Source organism: Theropithecus gelada, chromosome 5 (assembly GCF_003255815.1).
Source record: "Theropithecus gelada isolate Dixy chromosome 5, Tgel_1.0, whole genome shotgun sequence".
NCBI classification, from domain to species: Eukaryota; Metazoa; Chordata; class Mammalia; order Primates; family Cercopithecidae; genus Theropithecus; species Theropithecus gelada.
Window position 1 is genome coordinate 115,984,619 of NC_037672.1, and position 26,223 is coordinate 116,010,841.

Here is a 26,223-nt window from a genome sequence, read left to right on the forward strand (position 1 = left end):
CTAGTGGTAGAGACAATGCTTTTAACTTTTAAACCAGAATAAAATGACAGGTTTTATTTTCTTCCATAAATAGGCAATAAGTTTGTTTTTAACTTAAGGTCTTTGAATCCAGTTGTTTCAAAGTTAACAAATGAATGTCCAGAGAGGACACTAACTGTATCTGCACTGCTTCAACTAATGCTCCTGAAGTGTGAGATACTCCAGAAACAGAATCATGTTTCTGTAGCTCTAAGACAAACAGTAAAATGAGGTCAATGTTTACAGTGCTCATGATTGGACTACCTTCTGGCTAGACTCCAGGTGTACCTGGTGGGTTTTGTGTAACTTGAACAAGCATGCTATGAAATAGTACTGATATCTGAGTTGACTAAAATGGCAAATCTTCTGAATAATAAAGAAGACTGACTACTTATATAGATTCAGGAGTTGCTTATATGATTATCAACACAGGAGATAAAAGAATGGATGACTAATTTAATCACTTTGGACAGCGTGGAAAGGAACTTTTATGAAAAGTCCATCTGGTAAATGTGTTTGTTTTGTTTTCCTTCTTTGCCCAGATTGCGCATTTGGGCCCAAAATTTATCTGTATTCTTTTCTGCTGAGGATTTACTTTTAGGTGGGGCTTCTGATGTCCTCTCAGCACTCACTTTTGACAATGAATGAACTAGAAAATTTTCCCATCTGTTGCTGTTTTAGTTGAAATTCTATATTCACATATTTGATACACAGCTATAAAAACGCCATCTAACTTTTATTGACATAGACAAGAAAGTGAACAAGAGAGCAAATGCAAAAATAAATGTGGACTTGAGGTTCTGCTTTTCCTTTTATAGGAGAGAGACTAAATGAGGTTTATTCAAAGAATCTTCTAAAATTTCAAATTACTAAATGATGGAGTCAATTCTTTGAAAACTCTTCACACCTATTAATAACTTTTAAATGTAAAGAATTCCAGTATTTATATTTATAAATTATATTTGTTTATAAAATATGTTATTACTGCCATCAGCTCATATCAACTTTGTCAATATGCCTAAAATACATTTAAGCATACACATTTCATAACAAAATACCCATCTCTGGATACAAAAGAGAATCCTGTTTATATTAGGACACTTCTTACATATAACATTCTTTTGTTTATACATATCGCAGTGACTGTCAACTAAATATGTACATCCATTTTTTTGTTCAAATTTTTAAATGTTGGCTATAAAAAAAAAACCCACAGCCCCCCAAATTGCATTCTTAATCTTCTCAGCTACACGGTTTACTATAACAGCATCGAAGTGCCTGCAACATCATAAGCCTTCAATAGCTACATGCTGAAGAAATGAGTAGTCGTTTGTAACACTTTAACATCTATGTACAATAGGTGCTCACCTGGCTTGCTGCAGAAGGACTCGCACAGTTCTTCCGGTAACATGCCAACATATGGGCAGTCTGATTAACTAGAATTTCCCGGATGACCTTCAAAGGCTGGTGGAGAACTGCTTTAAAAGCTATGTGCACAAAACAATGAAAAGGACACGAGTTTTAGCTCAGACACTGGTCTCTTCAAATAATCAAATAAAAAAGAACAAGTTGCCATTATCTTCAGACCACCCAGCAAGAATAATAGCATTTAAATCTATTCAACTCATTTGCTAATGGTCTCCTCTTGACTAAATATGATGATCTAACTAATGGAGAACACTGGTCTACCTACAGCAAAAGGTTATATTGGCCAGATTTATCTTCAGAATATTAGAATTGTACACACAGAAAAAAAAAAAAGACAGGCCAATTAGTCATTTTTTGACGTCCTGACTTCTTACAGGCTGGATTGCTATGTTTTCCAAACCTTAGTGTAGAATTTCTCAAGGAAAGCCAAAGAAAATTCCACCTTGGGCCCATTCTATTTCATAGTTATCATGGTATAGATAAGCAAGTTGAGTCTAACATTAGAGATGGTCTCCATTCATTAACCCAATGTGTCAGACGGCATGATCACATACCATAATAAGGGTCTAAGCATAATATTCCTAAATTTCAATTCAGACTGCCACTCCACAAGTTAACTTTAAGTAAGTCTGTATAGCCTGGCCCTGAACTGAGTTATCTCGCTTATTAATTTAGAGTTAGGAATGCTGACTATTCTCTCTCAACCTTTGCTTTTATTAGTTCTGAATTTACCCACCAAAAGGTTGCAAAACTATAGTGCTTTTCAGCTACTGACATATCTTGACTGAATTACTAAGCAAGGTTTACTGAACCTCAGGATTGGCAGTGTTACCTGACTTGGCAAAGAAGTTGATAAGAGCATCTGTCTCACAGCTCTTATAAAGATCAGCTAGCTGGGAGCTGCAGTTTAAGCCAAGATTGTGAATCCGAAGTCTTCTTTGACCACTGATTGTTGTGTAAAGCACAGCACACTGTAGAAGCAACATTGAGGTCACATGTTTTTCTGATTAACATATCCACCCAAGCTAGCTTGATCTTATTTGCATTTACAAAACACTGTGTACAGATAGATAAAAGACCTCTAATTATTTTTCCACAGTTTTTTTTTCTATTATTGTTAAAGAATGAACAACAGGAAGTATGGGAGAATAATGACCCATCCATTTGCTGGATTTCAATGTAGCACTTCACTGGTTTAAATTGTTGAGTGATTCACATGTAAATATCTATTCACATTTCTACAACTAGTCTGCATTTTTCATAGCTCATGTTTTATTACCAGGGATCCAGGTCCCCAAACAATACCTCCAGGTGCTCAGAGCCCTACTCAAGGCTCACTGTCTTAAAAACATACAACTAGCTTTCACAATGGACTTAGATCTTATGCTGATGATATACATTTGAAGAATGCATAGATAGAAGCACTTTCCCAAATATCTGTGATTAAAAAATACTTTAATTAAAAGTTCTTCCTCAACCTAATGCCAGCCTCTCTTCATCCTTTAAAGATGATGCTAATGTTTGAAAACTATGACCATGTATATCTCGTGGTCATAGTTTTTCTTGTTTGTTTTAATTCAAAGTCTCCATGGCTTCTAGTTAGTTTCACTTTAAACAAAGCCAAATCCTATTCCACTTGCTTATAATATGACAATGTGCTTAACATAGTATTATAGGCTGAACTGTGGCTCCTCAAATGTCCTAACCCCCTAGTATCTAAGTATTTGGAGATGAGGTCTTTAAAGTAGTAAATTAATTAAAACGAGTTCATTAGAGTGCACCCTAATTCATTATGACTGGTGTCCTCAAAGAGGAAAAACTTTGGATATAGACATGTAACAGAGGGAAGATGATGTGAAGACACAGGGAGAAGAAAACCATCTACAAACCAAGGACAGGGGCCTGGAACAGATCCTTCCCTCTAGGCCCTCAGAAACCTTGATCTTGGAATTCCAGCCTCCAGAACTGTGAGAAAATAAATCTCTGTTGTTTAAGCTGCTCACTCTATAGAAGCTCTAGCAAATTAATATACATATGGTAGACGTAAATAGGTGCTGAAGGCTAACAGAAATGAATCCTGTTGGAAGTCAGTTTGCTAATGCCTGTGATACTTACAAGTTTGCTGGACTTGCACGCAATGACATATAATTGTCACTTCATGTAAGTAGCAAATATGAATGAGTACGGAGAATCCTTACAACTGAGTGCTTTAATCTACTGACTTTTGACTTTGGAGAAAGACAGTTGAGTTTTTATGAAGAGACTAACACATTTGATGGTATTTCAGTCTCCCCACTGATCACTGTCGGCAACAAACAAAAAAACGAAAGATGGGAATAAACTCTCAGTCACCTGGATTAAGGCTCCAGTGTCTTCACTGAGTTTGTCATCGTGCTTGAACTCCACGGTCACTGCCTTGTCACAATCGATGGCAGCCATTTCTACATCTGTGGTGTTGTTCATCAAGATTCCACCAAAGAAATCAGTGGCTCTGAAACCTAAAACGGGAAAAAGGGAAATTTTCTCTTTATTTTACTGTTATTTTCTTTGTTGGCCTGTTATTAATTTGAAAAAGAAACAATTATACAAGAGAGACTTGAAGAATTGTATAAACGATAATTACCTGTGCTGGTACGAACCCTCATAATAGCATCAAAGCCTATTTTCTTTTCAATATCATTTCTGAGGTCGTTCAAAAATTGTTGTCTATCCAAGTGCATCTAAAAAATAAAGTCTCATCAATGTCCACCAGATGGCAGTAAAATACTTAAAATAACAGTTCTCATTTTAATCCTGAGGTATTTTTTAAATCCTGATTTGGCATATTTTCGTATATATCTTATGCTTCTTTGGTTAAAGAAAATATAGCAGACTGTTTCTTAACTTTTGAAACTACAATCTCATCTATTATTTTCTTTCATTTTAAAATTTGGATGAGAAAATCGATTATTAATTGCAAATGGGAAAATTAAGACAGCATAAGTGATCCACTCAGTGGCTTAGGGTTAGAGACAAGGTTAAGACCCAATGTATAATACCCGTTTAATGAGGCTGGGGAAAGGCCTTGCAATTGGGGCTTTTAAAAACTCTGACCACATTCAGAGCTTTGTGAAGCTATGTCAGGAAAAGTAGAAACCCTTTCTCCTAGCCCTGTTAACTACTCTACAATCATCATATTTCTGAAAACTGTCCACATTCCACAACTAAGCAACATTTATATAATATGCACATGTGCACAGTACTGAGCTCAGAGGTCACCCAAGAGAGTAAACAAATTAGCTGAGCTTCTAAAGCTTCTCATCTGACCTTGTCAGTGAAGCTCTTTAGGAAATTCTCACTACTATTTGACACTGACACATGCATCTCATCCTTTCCCCCCAGTCCCAAACACGAAGGGAATGAAGGAGGAAATGAAAGATGGAGATTACAGACACAATCTTTATAATAATCCCTGTAGTTGCTTACATACAACTGGGTGCTGCCTGCACAGTTCTTGATCATCATTTTTATCTTATAATGTTATTGAATGAAAAAGACTATTAAAGTTTGTGTTGTTGAAGGTGAGAAAGAAATGCTATGGTAGGATTCAGTTTTGCAACAATTGGAGTAAATACAAACAACTGAATAGCAGCATAGGCAACATTAACACTCTTTTATTATAAAATATTTTACTGCCTGTTTACATCTTATAGGCTTTTCCTCTGCTGGATTATAACATTTCTTTTTTTAGTAAGATTGAAGGAATCAGTAATAATTATGAATACATTGAGGTACAAGTAAATATTCCTTATTATATCAGAAAGTACATGGAGTTGGCACGTAACTCAAAAACGTAAAGAAATAGGGGGAAAAAAAAAGTAATAAGCCTGGATGATTACACTGCAGAGCACCCCCTGCCTACACATCACTTGGTAGGCTGCTCTTTGAAGCCAAGTCACTACCAGGTAGATGATCACACCAGTACATAGCAAACGACCTAGCAAGAACCCCAGTACAATTCACATATGCCAGGAATGGAAGATGATCAAGTCCTTTTTGGAAAAGTGGGAAGAAAAAGCTTCTATGAAATTTATCCCCCTAGCTGGAAAAGGAGCTAAAATTGATCAGCACGAGAGGCTTCATGTACCTCAATACCCAGAATGTGGGTAGAATGAGTAAGGGTTAGAATTCTGTATGATTATTAAGAGTTTATTTTGTAGAGTGTGCCTGAAAAAACATACTTTTATCCAGAAGTCTTAGAAAGAGTTGTTAAAGCTTTTTCAATTTCATTTCATTTATAATCTTTGGTCTTATCAAGTCCCTTAGTTTATAACATAAATATGTAACTGGTCTCTATTAATAATTTTATTGATGATTAATAAAAATAGATGATGACTAACATTTGTCATTTATGTTGGAGAACACACCTTCCCAGTCCATGCCTCCATGTCTGCCCAGCCACACACATTAGAGGCACACCCCTGACCCCTTCTCCTTAGGTGAAGGGGAGTGACTCATCTGATTAATAAGTTTGGGAAAAGGAACTGAGTGGGCACAGCTGAGCCTCTTCTGGGTCCTCTTCATAGGAAGGCAGCTTGCCTGCAGGAGGCACATATTTTCTGTCCCTCAATACAGTACGTTTTCATGGCACACGGATCCACAGGAGAAACTCAAATTGTGCCCACTGTGTGCCTGGGTGTATAAGTTTGTCAAATTCAGGGGTGAATCAGCAAGCCCACCTGCCTGCAGACTCAGGTCCATTACAGTGCTGACATTTTGATTATCTCTTGAATCTCTCTCAATTCAGGCTTGGAAAAGAGAAGTGTAATGAATTGATCCCTAAAATCCCAATAATTTAAAACAAATATGCAGTCACTTTTAAAAGTATTATCTTAAGTATATTTTACATAAAATATATTTTCCCCATTATGAAAGCTCATATTGATATTTAACTCTGAGGATGAATGAGCTCATTCTATCACCAAATACTTAGGAAGTATGGAATTGCTGAACCATAAATATATATAGTTCATATATACACACACACACACACACACACACACACACACAGTCGTCTCTCGTTATCTGTGGGGGACTGGTTCCAGAACCTCCCACAGATACCAAAATCTACCAGATGCTTAAGTCCCTGACATAAAATGGCATATTTGCATATAACCTACACACATTTTACATATCCCTTAAATCACCTCTAGATTAGCTATTTTTAAATTTTTTGTAGAGACAGGGTCTTGCTATATATATAGTCCAAGCTGATTTTGAACTCCTGGCCTCATGTGATCTTCCCACCTCAACCTCTCAAAGCACTGGGATTACAGGCATTGGGCCACTGCGCTCAGCTTACATTACTTATAATACCCAATACAATGTGAATGTTATGTAAATAATTGTTATACTACAGGGGATAATGACAAGAAAAAAGTCTGTACATATTCCGTATAATGCAATATTTTGTTCTGAGTATTTTTGATCCAAGGTTGGTTGAAGCCAAGACACAGAACTCTCCTGATAAGAAGGACCAACAGTGTATCTTGTTTTCCATCTGCTCTTGAATTTATATGTGTCATCTACCAGGGAACACAGCTTTTTAAACCCATAATCTAAACAACTAAAATTAAAATGGGAGTACAAGACCAAGGTGAACAAATTGCTGGCATTTACCTGGAAATTGTTATATTTATAAAGGGTTCCTCCAGTGAGCTGAGGAACCAGCCCCAGCGAGGCCACATCCACATACTGACTAGGAAAGAGGAAGAGTGTCACAGAGCAGCCGTGAGCCACGCAGTCCTTGGCCAATGAGTCATAGACATTTGTTTGGGGCTGGAAAAGTATCTGGAAAAAAGATGCAAAAAAAAAAAAAAACCATAAAAATTACAAAATGTTTTTGGTTTAAATTTTAAATTTCTATTGAATTCTTATTGAATTTTCAAAATGGAGAAATAGATATTTTCCCATTAAGTGAACTGGGCTGAAGAAACACACCGTGGTCATCATCAGTGCAGTGGCCACCTGCTGAGCACCCAGTCTGTGCCAGGTTCATGCTGTGTGAAATAATTGTGTGTTCAATTTTATTTGATACTCCATCAATCCTAATGGAGCTGATACTGCAGCCCTTACTTTACAGACTTAGATGAGGCAACTTGTGTGTTGTCATGTAAGCACTAGCTGGGTCCCTAGATCCATAGCCTTATCCTTCCCACAGATGTTCCCCTACACTGTCAGAGGTTTTAGGTGAAGGCATATTTTGAGATCCCCACACCTGTGCTTCATGCCTCAGGCCTCTGCCTCCAAAGGGTATTGTCAGATGGTACAGTCTAGATTCTTCTTCCACCCTTTATCTTCAATCTGCTGTTTCCCCCACTTCCTCCATTTCTATAATAGTCTCATCATTCGGTCTCTCTTTCGCTGATTATCCATGAAAAAGTCTGGGACCCTTTATTTTTTTAGATGGAGTCTCACTCTGTCACCCAGGCTAGGAGTGCAGTGGCATGATCTTGGCTCACTGCAACCTCCACTTCACGGGTTCAAGGGATTCTCCTGCCTCAGCCTCCCAAGTAGCTGGGATTACAGGCACTCGCCACCATGCCAGGCTAATTTTTGTATTTTTAGTAGAGATGGGATTTCACCATGTTGGCCAGGATGGTCTCGAACTCCTGACCTCGTAATCCACTCGCCTTGGCCTCCCAAAGTGCTGGGATTACAGGCATGAGCCACCGTGCCCAGCCTGGGGCATTATTTTAATTTACATATTTCAGACATTGGTTTTTCTAGGAATATAATAAAATATTTTAAGTTGTTTGTAATCCAAAATATTCCTGTAATATACAATGCCCTGGACTTAATTTATGAGATTTAGTTTCTCCCCCTTTTTTCCTACATGAAGAACACATTGCCTCTTTAACTCCTCTTAATAACTGACATATGGATACTCAAAGAGTAACTGTTTACAAAGTACCTTCTCTTTGTCTGTATTAACCAGTTTTTTGTCATCTCTGTTTTTGAGCTTCCCTGGTGCTTCAGCAGTTGGCAAGGAAGAATGGAAGATGAACAGCTTCCCAGGACAGTCTGCTGCCTAAAAAAAACCCAAAAACCCACAGAAAATGGCTTGAGTAGGAACATTTTAAGAGAATCAGAAAACAAAATACAAGTTATTTCTATGAGCTAAGCACTGTATTCATTTAATTTAACCCTCATAATAACCTTTGTGTCCTTGGGCAGGTACTATTCTATTTTATAGATTAGAAAACTGAAGCTGAGAGAGGACAAGCCAAAAGTCGTAAAATTTGTAAATGAAAGAGAGCCAACATTTAAAGATAGGTCTGTGTATCATGACGCTTTAAGAAAACTATTAAAATGATGTATTACAATGAAATACCTTCTTATTTAGCCTACAGTACAGTCTTTCAGGACCAGGTAAATCCCATAATATAAAGTAGATGGTAGAAATCCCAGGATGATGATGCAAGAGAAGCTCTTATTTCAAATCTTCAGTAAACACGGATTAAAGCTACAGTGGTATTCTGAGGAAGAATGCATAAGAACGTAGTGGTGGTGTGGCAACAGTAGACACCAGGAACCAGCTACGAGGCAGGATGCCAAAAGGAAAAATGTGGGATCAAGATTATATACCTGCAGTCTCTGGTAAGCAACAAAAAGAAGAATCAAGCTCCATGACAGTCAAGTCAGCATTAAGAATCAAGATTTAAAATCTTATTTAAGGAGCTAAGAAGTAACCTACTAAGCAAAATTTCCTGGAATTAAGTATGATTCAATATATTGTCCTTCCAACCCCTGCCTTTCACCAAACCACACTGCACACTGCTCCAGAGGGCTGCCTCTGAAGTGGAGACAATGGCTCTGATCAGATATGTGGCTTTTATCCTTACGAATCCTGAAGAGCTGAGCACAGTAGCTCATGCTTGTAATCCCAACACCTTGGGAGGTCAATGCTGAAGGACTGCTTGAACTCAGGAGTTTGAGACCAGCCCAGGCAACATAGTGAGACTCTGGTCTCTACAAAAATAAAAAGATTAGCTGAGCATGGTGGTGCATTCTTGTAGTCTCAGCTACTCAGGAGGCTGAGGTGAGAAGATTGCTTAAGCCTAGGAGTTTGAGGCCACAGTAAGCTATGATTGTGCTACTGCACTCCAGCCTAGGTGACTGAGCAAGACCCTGTCTCAAACAAAGGAAGGAAGGAAGGAAGGAAGGAAGGAAGGAAGGAAGGAAGGAAGGAAGGAAGGAAGGGGAAGGGGAAAGGGGAAAAGAATCCTGAAGGTTTTCTAATACAGGATAATGTCCACAGTCCTTTATCTGGGTGGGAGCAGGAAGGGTGAGAAACAGTGAGATGAGCTGCTACCAACATTTACTGCATGCAGCTCTGTGCCACGCTCTTCACACGTATTTTCTTTAACACCCACAACCTTGTTCAGCAGGTACTATTGTTTGCATTTTAAGAATAGGAAAACTGAGACTCATCCAATTTGCCCCAGGTCACACAACCAGTAAATGATAGCTTTAAAGGCCCTTTGAAGTTGAGTCTGAATCTATCTTTCCAGTCTTATTTCCAACATGTCCTTACCCCTGACATCTGCTTGCACTGGAAGTTTTAGCCATACAAGCTTCTTGCTTTCCTGGGATACACCACATGCTTTACACACCTCCATATCTGTGCACATTCTGTTCTCTTGGCCTGGAATCCATTTCTCCAGCTCTCTGCCTGCAGCTGTTATTTGCAAAGGCACAGTTGCAAGATGTGCAGTAAGTGCTACTAATAATAAGGTACTTAGGTTTGTGAATAGCTCTCTTAAAAACAAAGAGCGAGAATTCAAGGTCAGAATTCAAGGTCAGAATCCCAGTGTCTCTCTCAGTGAGTGACATTCTAAGCTCTGTGGAGTGGGTCAGAGAGGTGAAGACCCAGCTGACACACTGAGAAGGGGTGTAACCTGGGGCCTGCTGTCTTGTCTCTGCTATGGCCAGTAGTAAGCAAAAATGTGTGTGCTTTGATCTTATTGTTGCATGTATCTCTTACTGAAAATTACTGATAGATGCAGCATTAATAAGAACATAAGGATAAATGAAGAAGCACATGTACGAATCTACAGGTATATATACTGTATAGGAGAAAGAGACTAGCAAGGTTTTGGCCAGTAAAGACACATTAGCTACAATGACCAAATCAGAGTAAAATTTACAATAATATTGATTATAAAATGTTAAGCATGTTGAAAACTCTGAAATTCTATGACTGTGAATTTATCATTTCTGTAGCTTTTGTTTGTTTGTTTGAGATGAAGTTTCACTCTTGTTGCCCAGGCTGGAATGCAATGGTGTGATCTTGGCTCACCACAACCTCTGCCTCCTGGGTTCAAGTGATTCTTCTGCCTCAGCCTCCCGAAAAACTGGGATTACAGACAAGTGCCACCATGCCCGGCTAATTTTGTATTTTTAGTAGAGATGGTGTTTCTCTATGTTGGTCAGGTTGGTCTTGAACTCCCAACCTCACCTCGGCCTCCCAAAGGGCTGGGATTACAGGCATGAGCCACCATGCCAAGGCCTGCAGCTTTTATTATTATAAAAATACTTTTTTAAAAAATTCAAATATCAAAGAGGGTATAAAGCTTTAAACAAGCCTACCTTCTTCTCAACTTTTCTTGCCTGGCCTACCCAATTCCTGTAAGGCATTCACTGTCAAAAATAATATTCATTTAGATATTCTCTACTCATATTAATATTGCCATTTTATACTACAGCAGTAAAGAACATGGGTCCCACCTGCCACGATCAGAATCAGCTATTTTATTATCTGAATGACATTGGACAAATTACTTAACTTCTCTAATTCTCAGTTATCCCACGACACAGGCAATACATTAAACTATACAAAATATTGTTGGGATAATTCCATCATCCAGCACACGGTATTAATCATAATTAAACATACTTGATTATCTTGTTAATATTACCTACAGTAGGCTGAGCATGGTGGCTCACACCTGTAATCCCAGCACTTTGGGAGTCCCAGGCTGGCAGATCACGAGGTCAGGAGATTGAGACCATCCTGGCTAACACAGTGAAACACCGTCTCTACTAAAAATACAAAAAATTAGCCGGGCGTGGGGCGGACATCTGTAGTCCCAGCTACTTGGGAGGCTGAGGCAGGAGAATCGCTTGAATCTGGGAGGCGGTGGTTGCAGTGAGCTGAGATCATGCCACTGCACTCCAGCCTGAGTGACAGAATGAGACTCTGTCTCAAAAAAAAAAAAAAAAAAAAAATTTACCTATAGTAAAACTCTGAGGGGGAAAAAAAATAGGGCCCACAAGGAAAAAAGGTCTATATTGTTTAAAAAATAGTCATATTTATTTATTTTTTCCTTATAAAATGGTTAATTTTAGATCCATAATTTCATAAACACACCACTATATAGTCTAAGTAGCAAATTAATAAAAGATAAAGCTCCTATGTGTTAAATGTTTTATTCCCTACAAAAATTTGTGTTTTCACCAAAGCCTGACTCTGCCTATAGGAGCGACTCATACAGAATTAATGAATACCACATATCATTCTTACCATGGCAGAAAATAGGTTGAGAGAAGCTGGCCTGGAGAACTCATAGTTTGAAATTCAGCTCTGACACCCTTTCCTCTGAGAGACATGTTATTAACACCCTCGACAGAGCTTATTATCTCCATCTGCTCTTCTTTATAGAAAAGACTATTCTAGAATTAATTAAAGGCATTTGTATCACAACTTTAAGTATTCTACTGTCTTCTCTTGTAGATCAAGGGCTCCCTGAAAAGGAAGGACCTTGATTTTGTGTTTCTCCAACCCCCATTGAGACTACCACTTTCCATTCTATGGTGCTCCATAAACCATTGTGCAAGCAGCATTGTTTGTGATGCATTCCCCTGCAATCACATTTAGTATGTATTATGGATAATTTAAAGATAAATTCCCCTCAACTCGTCATGTATTTTAAGCATAACCACTGAAGGTCATTTTCCTATCATTTTTTTTCTTCTTTTTTTTTGGCCAAATCTTACCCCCAGCTTTATGGTGGAAATAATAGCTAACTCAGAAAACGGTTCTTTGGCCAAGTTAAACGACAATGCCAGCAATTCATGTATAGTTGAGTTATGAAGGTCAGATTTTGAAATAAATGCAGATTTTGAAAGACTATGTGGGGAAAAAAGTGCTATGAGTACAAGATGTTATGGATATGGAAGCATTTACAACAGATAAGAGTACACTGAAGCCTTTAGCTGGATATTTCAAGGACTTTTTGAAAAGACACATAAGAACTTTCCAAACAGTTGCTGTTTATCTTCATGACAAATTAGCAGTTTTTGTCTACTCTGTTTGCTTCAAGAAGTTTACTACTCCTGATTATATATAGATTTTACTTGGCATCTAGCTGATAGAAAATAAAGCTATAATTCAAATAGGGGAGTACAGTTCTGAGATGTTTTCACTTGAATACACAATAAGAAAGCTTTCACTTTATGTTCTTTCTATTTCTACTCCCTGTGCACAGGGGATGAGACTCTCATCTCTGGTCTTCCGGGCAGAATATCCTGAGTTAATTGGCTGACCAGCCACAGTCCTGGGCTTTCCAAAGTTACTCTTTGCCCTTCTCCCACCCCCATTTAAAAAAATATAACCAACGAACATTACGTTTTGTATTACAGAGTTACACCTCTTCCAGCACACTGTGAGCAGCCTCGGGGCAGGGACAGCAGCGGAGCATCACGCAGCCTCTGCATGAAACTGGCACTGGGGAGAACAATGTTTACTTTGCCAGCAGGGACGGTAGTAACTGCCATTGACATTACGTCCAACAGTGTCACTTTGTAAAGGCAGTTCCTTATCTATTTAAAAAGAGTTACGTACCGAGTCTCCCTGTGTCTCCCAGGCTGGAGTGCAGTGGCGCGATCTCGGCTCACTGCAAGCTCCGCCCCCCGGGTTCACGCCATTCTCCCGCCTCAGCCTCCCAAGTAGCTGGGACTACAGGTGCCCGCTACCGCGCCCGGCTAGTTTTTTGTATTTTTAGTAGAGACGGGGTTTCACCATGTTAGCCAGGATAGTCTCGATCTCCTGACCTTGTGATCCACCCGCCTCGGCCTCCCAAAGTACTGGGATTACAGGCTTGAGCCACCGCGCCCGGCCGAGTTACGTACCTTTTATAAAGATAGTTCATTCTACTTTGTAAGAACACTATTATACTACACATTAACTTCGTATTTATGAAGTTATCATGAGTTGTTATATATTTAGATATGTTTATTCTCATTTTTAAATGTCAAGGTAAAAATATACATTACTATAACAATAAAATTGCAGATATAACAAAAAATAAGATGCAAAAGATATGAAGAAACATCACATCGGCTGAAAAGAGCTGGACTCTAGTAAACTGGCTGATAGCTGACTATACTGATTGCTGCAGTCGTTGGACCGCAAGAGCAACCTTGGAGAACATGGCTATTAAGAACATAGTGCTTTTCATAATGTATCATAATTAGTATCAAATTTCAGATACATAGAATGCATGTACACAATGTGCTTTATATATTTTTCCTTGTAAGCTGTCAAGCAGCCTCTAGACCTCTTGTGGACTACCAGTGTGGAAACCATTGTTGTAAGACAGCATTGCTCCCTTTTAGAAATGAAATATGGGGTTGCGCTGGGACTCTACATTCAGATCCTCTGGCAGCCTGGGCTGTACAATTCTACTTTACTATGCTCTCTTAATTGGTGAAATAGTAGCTAATGAATATCTACTCATCCTTCCTTTCACACACAAATCCATGAACGTAATATTATTCCCAGTCCTGACTTCTTAGAGTAGAAAGACTTGTATGGTGATGTATGACTTATTGTGTACAGGAACATTTACATATGCATTTCTAGATAACTTACTGGAGGAGAGAAGAACAACAAAAACAACCCTTTCAAACTGAAACAGAAGGTACTTGTTTGTAGTAACGTGGAATAAAACAAATTCCCTTCTTTCTGAAGACCAACCAATTTGTTTGCTTCTGTTAGGTGAGCCCTAATATCTTCAAGTTGCTTTATGATATAATATTTGTTATTAATTTTATGTTAAAGTAACATATATTCTGAGACTTTTTGAGTGATACCCACAATAGCCTTTGATCCCATAAATGAATACTCTTGCAGATTAAAAAAACCCAACAAGAATCACTGTCTTAGAACCAAGTTATGCATTTAGATAAAAAATTATGTGGGAAGTGTTTCATAAACTCAGTTCTGTAATACAGTCGTTGCTGTTATTGTTGTTATTACTAAGCAGTTTATTTTAAAAGTTAATTTAAATTTAGCTTTAACAACAACATTTTAAAATTAATTTTAGAAACTAGCTGTCATGGCCAAAGTGGTTTGACTCTTGTGTTAAGGTAATAATGATGATTTAGAGTGAGGGTTTTTTTTTTTTTTTTGAGATGGAGTCTCGCTCTTGTTGCCCAGGGTGGAGTAGAGTGGCACGATCTTGGCTCAACACAACCTCCGCCTCCCGGGTTCAAGTGATTCTCCCACCTCAGCCTCCTAAGTAGCTGGGATTACAGGCATGTGCCACCACGCATGACTAATTTTGTATTTGTAGTAGAGACAGGGTTTCTCCATGTTGGTCAGGCTGGTCTCGAACTCTCAACCTCAGGGATCCACCTACCTCAGCCTCCCAAAGTGCTGGGATTACAGGCGCGAGAGTGAGTGCTTTTTAATCATTATGGCTTCTTCAGTTTACTGTCTTCATTACTATGAGAATGATCAGAGTCATTTTGGGCTCAGCTTCCCAACTGAAGACATGGCCAACCTCTCATCTGCTTCTGGCAATCAGCATGCACATCTCTGTCACTGACTGTCACAAGACCTTGGCCTGGCATGTTTGAAAATTCCATGGCTGTGGAGGGTGATATGGTAATCTGGTAGATCTGATACTGTTGGACTAACTTTAAAATAGACCATATAAAGTTCATATAAAAGCCAGAGGGAGGAGCTAAACTGGAAATCCTGGCAAAATGAGTTGCTCAGATGCTAACAGTGCTGGAATGGACACGCTGGGGGCAATCTGTGGTTTTGGCCGTTTCCTCCTGAGATTTGAGTGGAAGTTTGGAATAGCCTCTAGTGACCCACGTGTTTTAATGAAGACTGTATTTTCTTTCATAAATGAAACTTTCTTTCTTTTTGTCTCTCTGTTTTTAAAATTTATTTACTAGCAATTGGAAGTGGCTTCTTCTCACCTTTAGTGCTTCCATGCCAGCCTGGATGACAGGAGCGAAGACAGTCTCATTTTCATTAGAGTCTGCAAACATGTCTGGAATCTGGTCCAACAAACTAAAAGACATGAGTAAGCAAAAGGTTTGAAATGTTTAGCATATTTTAATACATTTCAAGCATTAAATCACTGACATTTCAAGCCTAAACACATATGGTATTTATTTGACACCAACACTTATAGGTAATTTTCCTTAGGAAATGATATCTTAGCATGGCTTGGCACCAAAATCTATGATTTGAATGGAACATTTACAAAATCTCTCTTTGTAGATATTTTTTCTATTCACTGCATTACTGATCTCTTAGACCATAAATTCTTGGAACAGTGGCTATATCTTCAGTTATGACCATCATCATTAATACATTCATCCACATACAGGAAATAGCTCCCTTGCAATACCTTTCCAGAAAAAGAGGAAGAACCGATAGGGTTGAATGTGAGTATTTAAAAAATTCTTTCTCTTAGATACTGGCCTATATTTTAAAAAGACGGACTTAACATAAATGATAGAGTTTAATAATCCATGTCTTAAAACCCCCTTGCTAATGATAAAACAATGTATGATTGAATCAAAACACGGTGCAATTAAAGACAGACACCTGATTCACTTTTAAATTATAATACACTTGATATTTACTTATGAATCACAGATTGAGATTCTTGATAGTTGACAAGGAAACCATCCAACAAAGGAACAAAGACTTCTCCAACATCAGTCACCACCATCATCTGAGGCTGGGCCAGATTACTCTTCACATTAAAGAAATGGAGAACTTTGTTATACGTGATAAAACCCACTCGAATTGCAGACATCTCTTCTTGCTCTTCCCTGTAAGGAAAAAAAAAAAAGTTTTTGAGATGCTTTATAAATTTAGAATGAAAAGGAGGTTTCCATCTGAAATTCAGTAAGTGTGTCTTCTATAAAATACAATAAAGACATGTTTAAAGTTTTTGTCTTACTTTCTGTTACCAGGTGTAAACAATACTAGTCATGGCAATAGGGGATAGGAGTTACTACAAAAATAAACTGATAAGGAAAAAAATTCTCAAAATTCTAGGTAAAAATCAAGTAAACACTTGTTCATGTTTCTGTAACATATTTATTTTCAATCTATAGAAAACAATAATGCTTTTTTCATGAATAAGCTAGGCTTATTACATTCCTTATAAACAAGGCTCTCTCAAAAGTCACCAGAAGGTCAGAAGAACAAATGGAATATTTGAAGCAAGGGATGAGGAAGCCACACTCATATTACTAAGAGGACAGCTGCTTTTACTGAGAAAACACTTGCTCCTCTTCTCTGATTCTTTTCTTACACACCAGAGAATCTCAACAGAAAACAGGCTAGATTTGGGGAACTATATAAACTTATAAACACATAGTATAAATATATAAAGCAAGTTACATTTATAAAATGACAGTGTAATTGTTATTAGGTGACCATTTATGATGGTCATGGCAAAGCACTTTTAAAAAGCTCCAAAGCTCCAAAACTTTAACAAAAAGTAGATTTTCTTTTTTAAGGAATTCCAAAATGAGGCCTTAGTATTCTAAGTGTAAAGGCATGAATGCTGTCATTCCAGTCTATAGTCTATAGTAAGTACATTCAGAATTTCATGGTCTGAACTTCAGTTTCATGCTTGCTGAGTGCATTGTACAGTCTATTTTTCTCTCCTCTAAAAGAAAACACCTAGATACTACTGATGCCCTTACTAATTTTCAATGGAGAATATTATGCAGTGCTCAATGGTTAAGGGAAAGACACAAAACATACATGCCACTTTCTTTGACCATTAGATGTCAGCATAATTTATTTTGATTAAAGGACAACTTTCTTGAAAAGGAACCTGGTTTGCCCAGCTTCTAAATTTTCTACATGACCTAAAGAGTTACTCGAGTACAAAGGAGAGGAAAATGGAAGTATCTAGATGGAAGTATCTCAAGTTCAAATTGCTGATTCTGCTGCAGACTTACCAATTTCTTTGATATGTCAACAGAGTACAGGCTGATAAGGTACTGGCTCTGAACTGTGTTTTCTTCTCTATTTCCTTCACTAACTGAGGGTATTTGTTCTTCACTGGGCAGTTTAAACAGATTCTCATAATCCCTTTCAAAAGCACTTGGAAACTGTTTATATTCTGGACACTTGCAAAGCTTTCAGAAATGAGAATTCCCTATTCTTTCTAACTACACATACACAGACACTCACACACACCTCAATATCCTAAATGGTGCAACTTTATGCAACTAACCACTATGCTATACTGCATCCATGCTTGCCCCAACCCCCACCCGATTCATTTGAACCTTACTCTTCAAAACCAAGTGCAAATTCTTCCTCCTCTGTGAAATCTCCCCTGATGCTACCAATTAGAAGTCATTTCCTCTTCTAAACACCTATAAATCATTCTCATTGGGCTCTTAGCATAAGGTACCTTTTAGTAAACATTTCATGAATCCCTGACTACACGCTAATAAAGGGCAGGACCCAAAGCTTATGTTTTCTGTCCCCTGAGGGTCGAGTACAATGTGGGGAATTCGACATTTTATTGAGGATGATTATAATGATGGTGAAAAACTGGACTTGGGATGGCAAGTTAGAGCCCCAACTGATAACCCAATAGTATACATTTTTTCCCAACTCCAGTTTAGTGATGTCACCCTGATAGTTTAGAACCAGCCTGGCTAGAAGCACTGACACCATGGATTGAGCTAACACTACAAATCAAGGCTTTATTTATTTATTTATTTTTTTTGAGAGCTTTTTTTTTTTTTTTTTTTACCAGCACTCCACTAGTTAAGCTCCCATTTCCCAGTAAAACTTTTTATGACATTAGGTGAAAAATATCCCAGCAAATCACAAAGGGCTTTTATTCTCTTTTAATAGTTAATTTAGAATCAACTAAGGCAAAAGACACAAAAGAAAATCTACAGAGAAAAATCTAGATTACTATTTCCCATTGGATTTGGACATTTTCAAGTGACGGGAAAGGAGTATCCTGGGATTCACAGGGTTCACTTAAGATCGAAATTAATGTTTTTTAAAAGCATCTAATCAGAACATCCTACATTATTGCAAAATATTAGTCCTGGTCTCCATGGGAATTTTTTTTTAAATTTGTTTGAGAAACAGAACTGTCCTAAAATTTTCTTCAACAGTATCACTGCCTTATTAAATCATATCCAGAAGAAAACTAATTTTCAGCCTCTCCTTTACATTAATTCTAGACAAGTTTTGTGAAGTTATAAGAGACTTCATAAAGACTAATACGTTGATGTTCTTTTTTTCAATGATTACTTCTCTCAATGCTTGCCCCATCATGGAATGAACCTGACACAGCAATACGGAAGACATTAGTAACTAGATGAACCAGAAAATTTTAAGATCTAGCATTGGGAACATTTTAGTTACAGCAGCATTAAAAACAGACAGATTAAAAAAAAAAAAAAAAAAAAAAGCCAAATTAACTAAAGAGTTTGAGCTGAATAACAGATGAAACATTTTAAATCTTTTCTTTCCTGTTCCAGAGAAGTCAGAAAAGTCTGGCGACCTTGAGAGGCCAAAGGTATAAATTCAAAGTTAAATAGTAAAGAATGAGGCCTTCCTTTTTCAAAAGATCACCTAATAGATTAACACACCCTAAAATGTTAATCAAGACTTCTGACTGTGCTTTTCAAAAAGCTGTTTGGCAAGTAGATCAAATCGATGACAATCTTACCATTAAAAAAACAAAGTTACACATATGCACAGCCCAAAATAAATTTCAGGGGATAAGAAACAACCAGATTTGTTTTAAAAGATAAAAGAGAAAAAGGTAATTGGCTTGAATAAAATCTTTTAAAAGAGAGATCGGAATAGTGGCAGAGAATAACCAACAGTATCCTTTTATTTTTTTTCTCCTATCTTTACAAAGTCACACATCTCTGCTCCAATGGGACATAAAGTTATAATGACACCAAAGGAAAGAGTGTGATTTCATAACTTATATCAAAGGCTATTAGCTTCATATCACCAGCGTTGATAAGGAACAAGGGACTGGTGAAGTAACTGTCTAGGATAATGGATTCATTTGAGAGAAGGAAAAGAGAGAAAGACCATTTCCAGAAATTAGAGTAGTTTTCTTTCATGCTAATCAAGTTCAAAATTCAGATTAAACCAGCCCCATGAGAGAGTTCTGTAATAAAATATATCATATTCAGTAGAAAATCCATACTTCTCAAGTTTCCTTAAGAATAGGCTAAGGGAAACTACAGTCGCAAACACATCTGCAGGCATCAGATGCCTTTCTTATGCCACCATCTTCAACTTGCTCCCAGCTCGTTCTTCATTTTATAATTTAGTTTGAAATTAACTCGGTGTTTTTTAAACATCCCCACTGCTTTCCCAAACCATCTTTGAAAATATTATGACTTCAGCTTCACAGATACAAACAAAACTACTCCTGGGAGGTCCAGAGTTCGTTTATCTGAGCCTCACATCTCCCAAAGCACCAGTCATACGTGCAAAGAATATAGAGGGGTGGGGACCCAAAGATTCATGGAGCTCTAAGGGCTGAAGCCAACATCCCACCCTCCAGAAAAACATCCTTTTCCAGAACAAAGATTGCTGATGTTCAGGGAGGGGATGGGACACGTAGGGACTAAGTTACAGACAACATTTCCCAGCCTGTTCCTATTTCCTCGCATGAGGGATGGCATTCTCCCTGCCCATGAATCTCCTTACTAGATGTTATTCCTCATCCTAAACAACTAGCTTTTATAATAAGATAATTTTAAAATAGCCATGTTTGATATTAGTTTTAATATTAGTAATAAGACAGAAAAATAAAAGGATAGTGCTAGTTATTCCCTGCTAGTTTCTAAATATCTCTCTTAAAAGCTTTTATTCAAGCCAAGATACATTTTTTCCTCTTTATCTTTCAAAACAAATCTGGTTGTTTTTTCTCCCCTGAAATTTGTTTTGGGCTGTGCATGTGTGTAACTCTATATTTCTTATGGTAAGATTGCCATCAGTTTGATTTACTTCTTTGTATTAAAGCAGGTAATATGCCAAACAGCCTTTTTAAAACACGGTCTGAAGTCTTGACTAAGGTCGAGGGTATGTTCATCTGTTAGCTATTAGAATTAGTTTCCCACCTTTCCTTGCTGCCCTCTTGCAATGGCAAGGAATGTGGTGCATCTCAGGCTGTTAACTTACAGGACACAGAGGCAGTAAAGCTGCAAATGGGTTGGACAGCTTATCATAAGGGCAAAAGGAAACTGCTTAAAAATCTACCATCTCTGCCATAAGACAACAGTTCAGTTTCCTGTCATCCCTTCGAACTCTGCCATGCTCAGCAACTACTAGTTTCCACTGGAAAATCAATGCTTTGAAAAGTGAGTAACACCTCCAAAGTCTTTTCCATCACACTGTTGGGATTCTTCTCATAATTTATAATGTACTTTGAATGTTTTTTACCATAGCTTTTTTTTTTTACCAGTTTGTTTCCTTTGCTTTGTACAAAAGATCACTCTAACTTTCTAAGGACTCAAAACAATGGTGCTGTTTGATTTATGACTAATTACCCAATGTCCTCATTAGCAAAAAATATCAATTGGTCATTCAGCACTTATCTTCTGGCCAATAAATTAATGAGGCAATAATGTATAAGTTGTAAAAAGAATGACAGTTCCCTTACTTTGGAAGTTTTTCCAGCATAGTCTTCAGTTCTTCACATATGAGCTTGACAAGTCCATTCTTTATGTTACTATATGAAACATCAATCATGAAGATAAAGGCTGGTGGATTGGGAGGCTTATTCTTCTATAGGAAAGCAAACACATCACATAAATAGATATAAAGTAAATACATTGCATAATCAAATGTCAATACTCATCAGAAATTCTTGAAAGTTATCAGATGTTTCATTTAATATTTAGGATATAGCATCTGTGGAATTAAATCATTTTTCCAGAATATCTAGAGCATCTGGTTTCAGATGCTATTAAAAAGATAAAAGAAGTTGTTTATTTTTCAGGGTATTACTTGGGTCAGTATTGAATTAGACACTATTATGACATCTAGCACAGAAGGTTCACTTTTGCAAAGCTTTATTATTACAGTTGCTGAAGGGAAAGTACAGAATTATGGCCAGACTTGCTTGTAACTCTCTGCCTTACAGGTCGAAATATGTTTGGCACACTAACAAATTATGCTAAAAAAGAGTACACATAATAGTGTTTGTTTTTGAAACTGTAATAAAACTTCATTAACTTGGATGTCACTATTTTAGACTCTCTTCTTCTATCAGCTCTTTCCATTTTAAAGATATGAAATTGTTTAGGAAAATATAACTGTATACTTTTAAAAACTGTACTATATTTTTAAGCACTGACCTAGTTTTTTACATATTTGTGGTAACATAGAATGTTAGGCCTTTTATCTGTTTAAAACAATCACTGTGACATAAAGCAGCTGCTATGAAAATGTTTTTTAGTTGCTGCTCCCTTTACTGGCTGGTGTTCAAACAGCTTTTAGGAAGTGATCCTTCAGTTGCATCTTACAAAATATTTAGAAAAGAGAGCCACAGGCAAACAACTCTAGTGACCTACACTACAGAATAAATAATTTAGACCAACTTAATTTTTAACTTTATAATAAACAAAAATGTTCTAAAATTGTATTGTAATTATTTTAAAATTAGACAATAATGTCTGTAAATTATCTTACTGATTTATTCTATATCCACTACAAGGCTAGATATAACTTTTTAAAACAAAATCCTTCATTTTAAATAAAAACAAATTATAGGACTTAAAAATCATCATCCTGAAAACTTTTACCAAAATCAGACCAACAAAGAAATGAAGGAACTCTGCTGTCTATGTGAATAATTTTTATTGCAAATCATTCCTGATTCACACCTACTTTAATTCACAGCATAGACTTATGCTGATTTATATCAGCATATATAACGGATGAAAATAACAGCCATTTCCATTAGTTAAACCAAAACCTCTTTGTGACAAACCCAAGTGTGCTGTACCATTCTTGTAATCTCTTCTATCAGCATTACCAATTCCTCATGGAATATTTTCCATATCTCCAATTTGCACATTTCTACAGAAATGCTTCACTATAACTGGTTTTTGAAATATTCAAAATTAGTTCATCATTCCTCTAAATCACATTCTCTTCCCATTTGTCTATATGGGAATAACATCACTATATGCCAACTCAAGGCTTGAAAGTGTGAAATTAGATTTGGCTGTTCCTTTTCCTTCAATAACTGAGTCCCATTGTTTTCAGTTTCAGAATGATTCTTTAACGATGTTTTGGCCCATCCCTACTCATAACCATCTGAAAGCTTGTCATCTTGCGCCTAGGTAACTGTCAGGGCTTTATCATTAGCTTTCTTTTTTTATTTATTTATTTATTATTATTATACTTTAAGTTGTAGGGTACAGCTTTCTTAATCTATTACCCTACCCATTCAATCCAGCTGGCTTTGTCCAGCCAAGCTTAACATGTATGTACTCTATAAAATGCTGGTTTTCCATGCCAACTTACTAAAACTGCTCTCTTTAATGTCACTGAACCATCCAGACTGCAAACTACAGTGACTTGAAATAAAAATCCAGCTCTCATCCTAGATCTCTTCTATCTCTTTGCAACTTTAGGCACACCAGACCACTTTGGCTCTCTTAGCTGCCAGGACACTGGAACATCATTTCCTCTCCCAGTTCTCTAACTGTTGCTTCTGTTTTTCATTTTCTCATCTTTACCCAACTTCTCTCTTCCCACACACGTCCATCACAGAAATCTTGTTCATTTGCTCAGTTTTAACCAGCACCTCTATATAGGCAACTCTTCAAGTTCTCTCTCATCGTGATTCCCTTTGAGCTCAAGACCAGCATTCCAATTAACTACACATCCATATAAAAGTTCTGCCAGCACTGTAGACTCAAAATTTTAGAGATGATGACAACATTTCTCCCACTATACTGGTCTTTCCTATAAGAAACTTATAAAAAAACACAATAAGCTAAAATAACCTGGGCTTGAAATCTCTCTGTCTCCATGGACTTGTCCACCTCATTTAGCATCCACAACCAGTTAATTGTGAAGGCCCATGTGGCTCTTTTAGTACCAGTAGCCAAATTTAGATCCTCAATTTCTCTCTTTTTCTATTATTTTTAATTGTGGCAAAGAAAACATAAAAATTGCCATCTTAACCATTTCAAGTGTACAGTTCAGTGGCATTAAGTACACTCACATTGCTATGCAACCATTACCACCATCCATCACAGAATGCTTTTCAGCTTGCAAAACTGAAACTGTACCCATTAAACAACCTCTGTTTCCTTTCTCCAGCACCTGGCAATCACCATCCCATGTTCTGTCTCTAGGAATTTGACTACTCTACATACCTCATATAGAATCATTCCATATTTATCCTTCTTGTGGCTGGCTTATTTTACTTAGTATAACATCCTCAACATTCATCCATGTTGTAGCATGGGTCAGACTTTCCTTCCTTTTTGAGGCTGAATAATATTCCATTATACGTATATACCACATTTTGCTTATGCATTCTTCTGTCGATAGACACCTGGTTGCTTCCTCCTTTTTGGCTATTGTGAATACTGCTACTATGAACATGGATATACAAATATCTTTTTGAGACTCTGCTTTCAATTATTTTGGGTACATACCCAGAAGTGAAACTGCTAGGTCATATGGTAATTCATATTTTTTTTTTTTTTTTCCAGATGGAGTCTTGCACTGTCACCCGGGCTGGAGTGCAGTGGTGCGATCTCGGCTCATTACAACCCCCACCTCCCGGGTTCAAGCGATTCTCCTGCCTCAGCATCCCAAGTAGCTAGGATTACAGGTGCCCATCACTATGCCCAGGTAATTTTTGTATGTGTATGTGTGTATTTTTAGTAGAGATGGGGTTTCACTATGTTGGCCAGGCTGGTCTGAAACTCCTGACCTCGTGATCTTCCCGTCTTGGCCTCCCAAAATGCTGGGATTACAGACATGAGCCACCGTGCCCAGCCAGTAATTCTATTTTTAATTTTTTTGGGAATTACCATACTACCCTCATTTTCTCTTAGTTGGACAACTACATTAATTTCTAATGCACCCTTGCCTCTAATATCTCCTCTCATTATACAGACTGCTGTCAGAATAAACTGTCTGAGGCTCAATACAGATCACAAATGCTACCTTCTCTGAGAACAGGAAGTTTACTGAGTCCTCAGAGCCTAGCACAGAGCATGGCATCACAAAGAGTGCTCATCAACTGTTGACTGAGTTAATGGATGAATGAATGGAACAACTCCACCTTCACCTTTAATTGTTCTCATGGCCTATTGAATTAATGTAAGTTCTTCAATGGCCTGACATTCAAGACCTACCATGACACTCATTTAACAAACATGTATAAAAACCTAAGAAATCAAAGATACGATGCTGGACCCAGGGGAAAATAAAAAGATAGACTGTGTGTCTCAAAACAACGTCCCAGCTTTACTTCCCATTATTCCCAATACGCATTCTCCCAACAATTTAAGTGGCTGACATTTCCAAAATATCTCCTGTCCAGAAGTCACAGACTAGTGGGCTTAAGCCAAGAATTTGGCTGGAAAGTGTTTTGCTTGGCACAATGTTTCAAAATATATTTGAATTTGAATGTGTTTTGAGGGAAGGGGGAATATACTCTGTAATTATCCCGATTCACGTCACTTCATCTACAATGTCTGCCTAGCCCCTAAAGAAATCTGAGTAAATTGTCAATATGTTTGTGAAATTGTTTCTGCTCACTGTTCTAGTTACCGTGTCCAGGCTCATAGTTTAATCAGCTCAAATGTTACTTCCTCTATGAAGCCTTCCCAATCCTGTTTTCTTATGGCACTATGATTGTTCTATTCTTACAGCATTTATCATATTTGAGTTTATATGAAAATTATATACATTTCTTATCAGGTCTATATATTGTAAGTACCTTGAGAGCAGGTTTATCATCCTGCTAATTTTGTTATGCCTTACAGCACACAGACAAGTACCTTAGACATGTTAGGCATCTGGTAATGTCAAAGTGAATTAAGTGAAGAAACTACATTTTTGTTCAGGAAAAAAAAAAAAAAAAAGCTGACTTGGAAGGAGACTTCACATTTCAAGTACACTTTCCATGTAGCTATATTCCATAAACTTATTAATGACGAACTCTCAGTTATATGACAAAGCTGAGGCCTTTTTTTTTCCAAGGCAACTCCAGGATGATTGTGTTAACACTTGCTCACGTATACACAATGTACTGATTAGAAAATAGGGCTTCTGTGGTCACACAGATACGGTTTTCAGTCTGGCTCCACTACTTTCTGGATGTATGGCCTGAAGCTGGCACTTACGCAGTCTCTAAGCCCAAGTTTCCTCAAATAATGATGGTACGCACCACATGCGTTCACCGTGAGGACTAAATGATACGATACATAGAAGGA

At 37.4% G+C, this 26,223-nt stretch overlaps 1 protein-coding gene across 4 annotated transcripts in view; it reads right to left on the reverse strand.

Moving 5' to 3' along the window:
* SEC24D (SEC24 homolog D, COPII coat complex component) overlaps positions 1–26,223 on the reverse strand; it is a 111,528-nt gene that overhangs the window by 14,043 nt on the left and 71,262 nt on the right. For all 4 annotated transcript variants that reach the window (XM_025385603.1, XM_025385600.1, XM_025385602.1 and 1 more), the window contains exons 11-19: positions 21,417–21,541; positions 16,375–16,566; positions 15,700–15,793; positions 8,399–8,515; positions 7,105–7,275; positions 4,070–4,166; positions 3,799–3,944; positions 2,279–2,417; positions 1,387–1,505 (exon numbers count right to left, since the gene is read on the reverse strand). In XM_025385603.1, the coding sequence (XP_025241388.1) occupies positions 1,387–1,505; positions 2,279–2,417; positions 3,799–3,944; positions 4,070–4,166; positions 7,105–7,275; positions 8,399–8,515; positions 15,700–15,793; positions 16,375–16,566; positions 21,417–21,541 (1,200 nt within the window). The remainder of the gene's footprint in view (positions 1–1,386; positions 1,506–2,278; positions 2,418–3,798; positions 3,945–4,069; positions 4,167–7,104; positions 7,276–8,398; positions 8,516–15,699; positions 15,794–16,374; positions 16,567–21,416; positions 21,542–26,223) is intronic.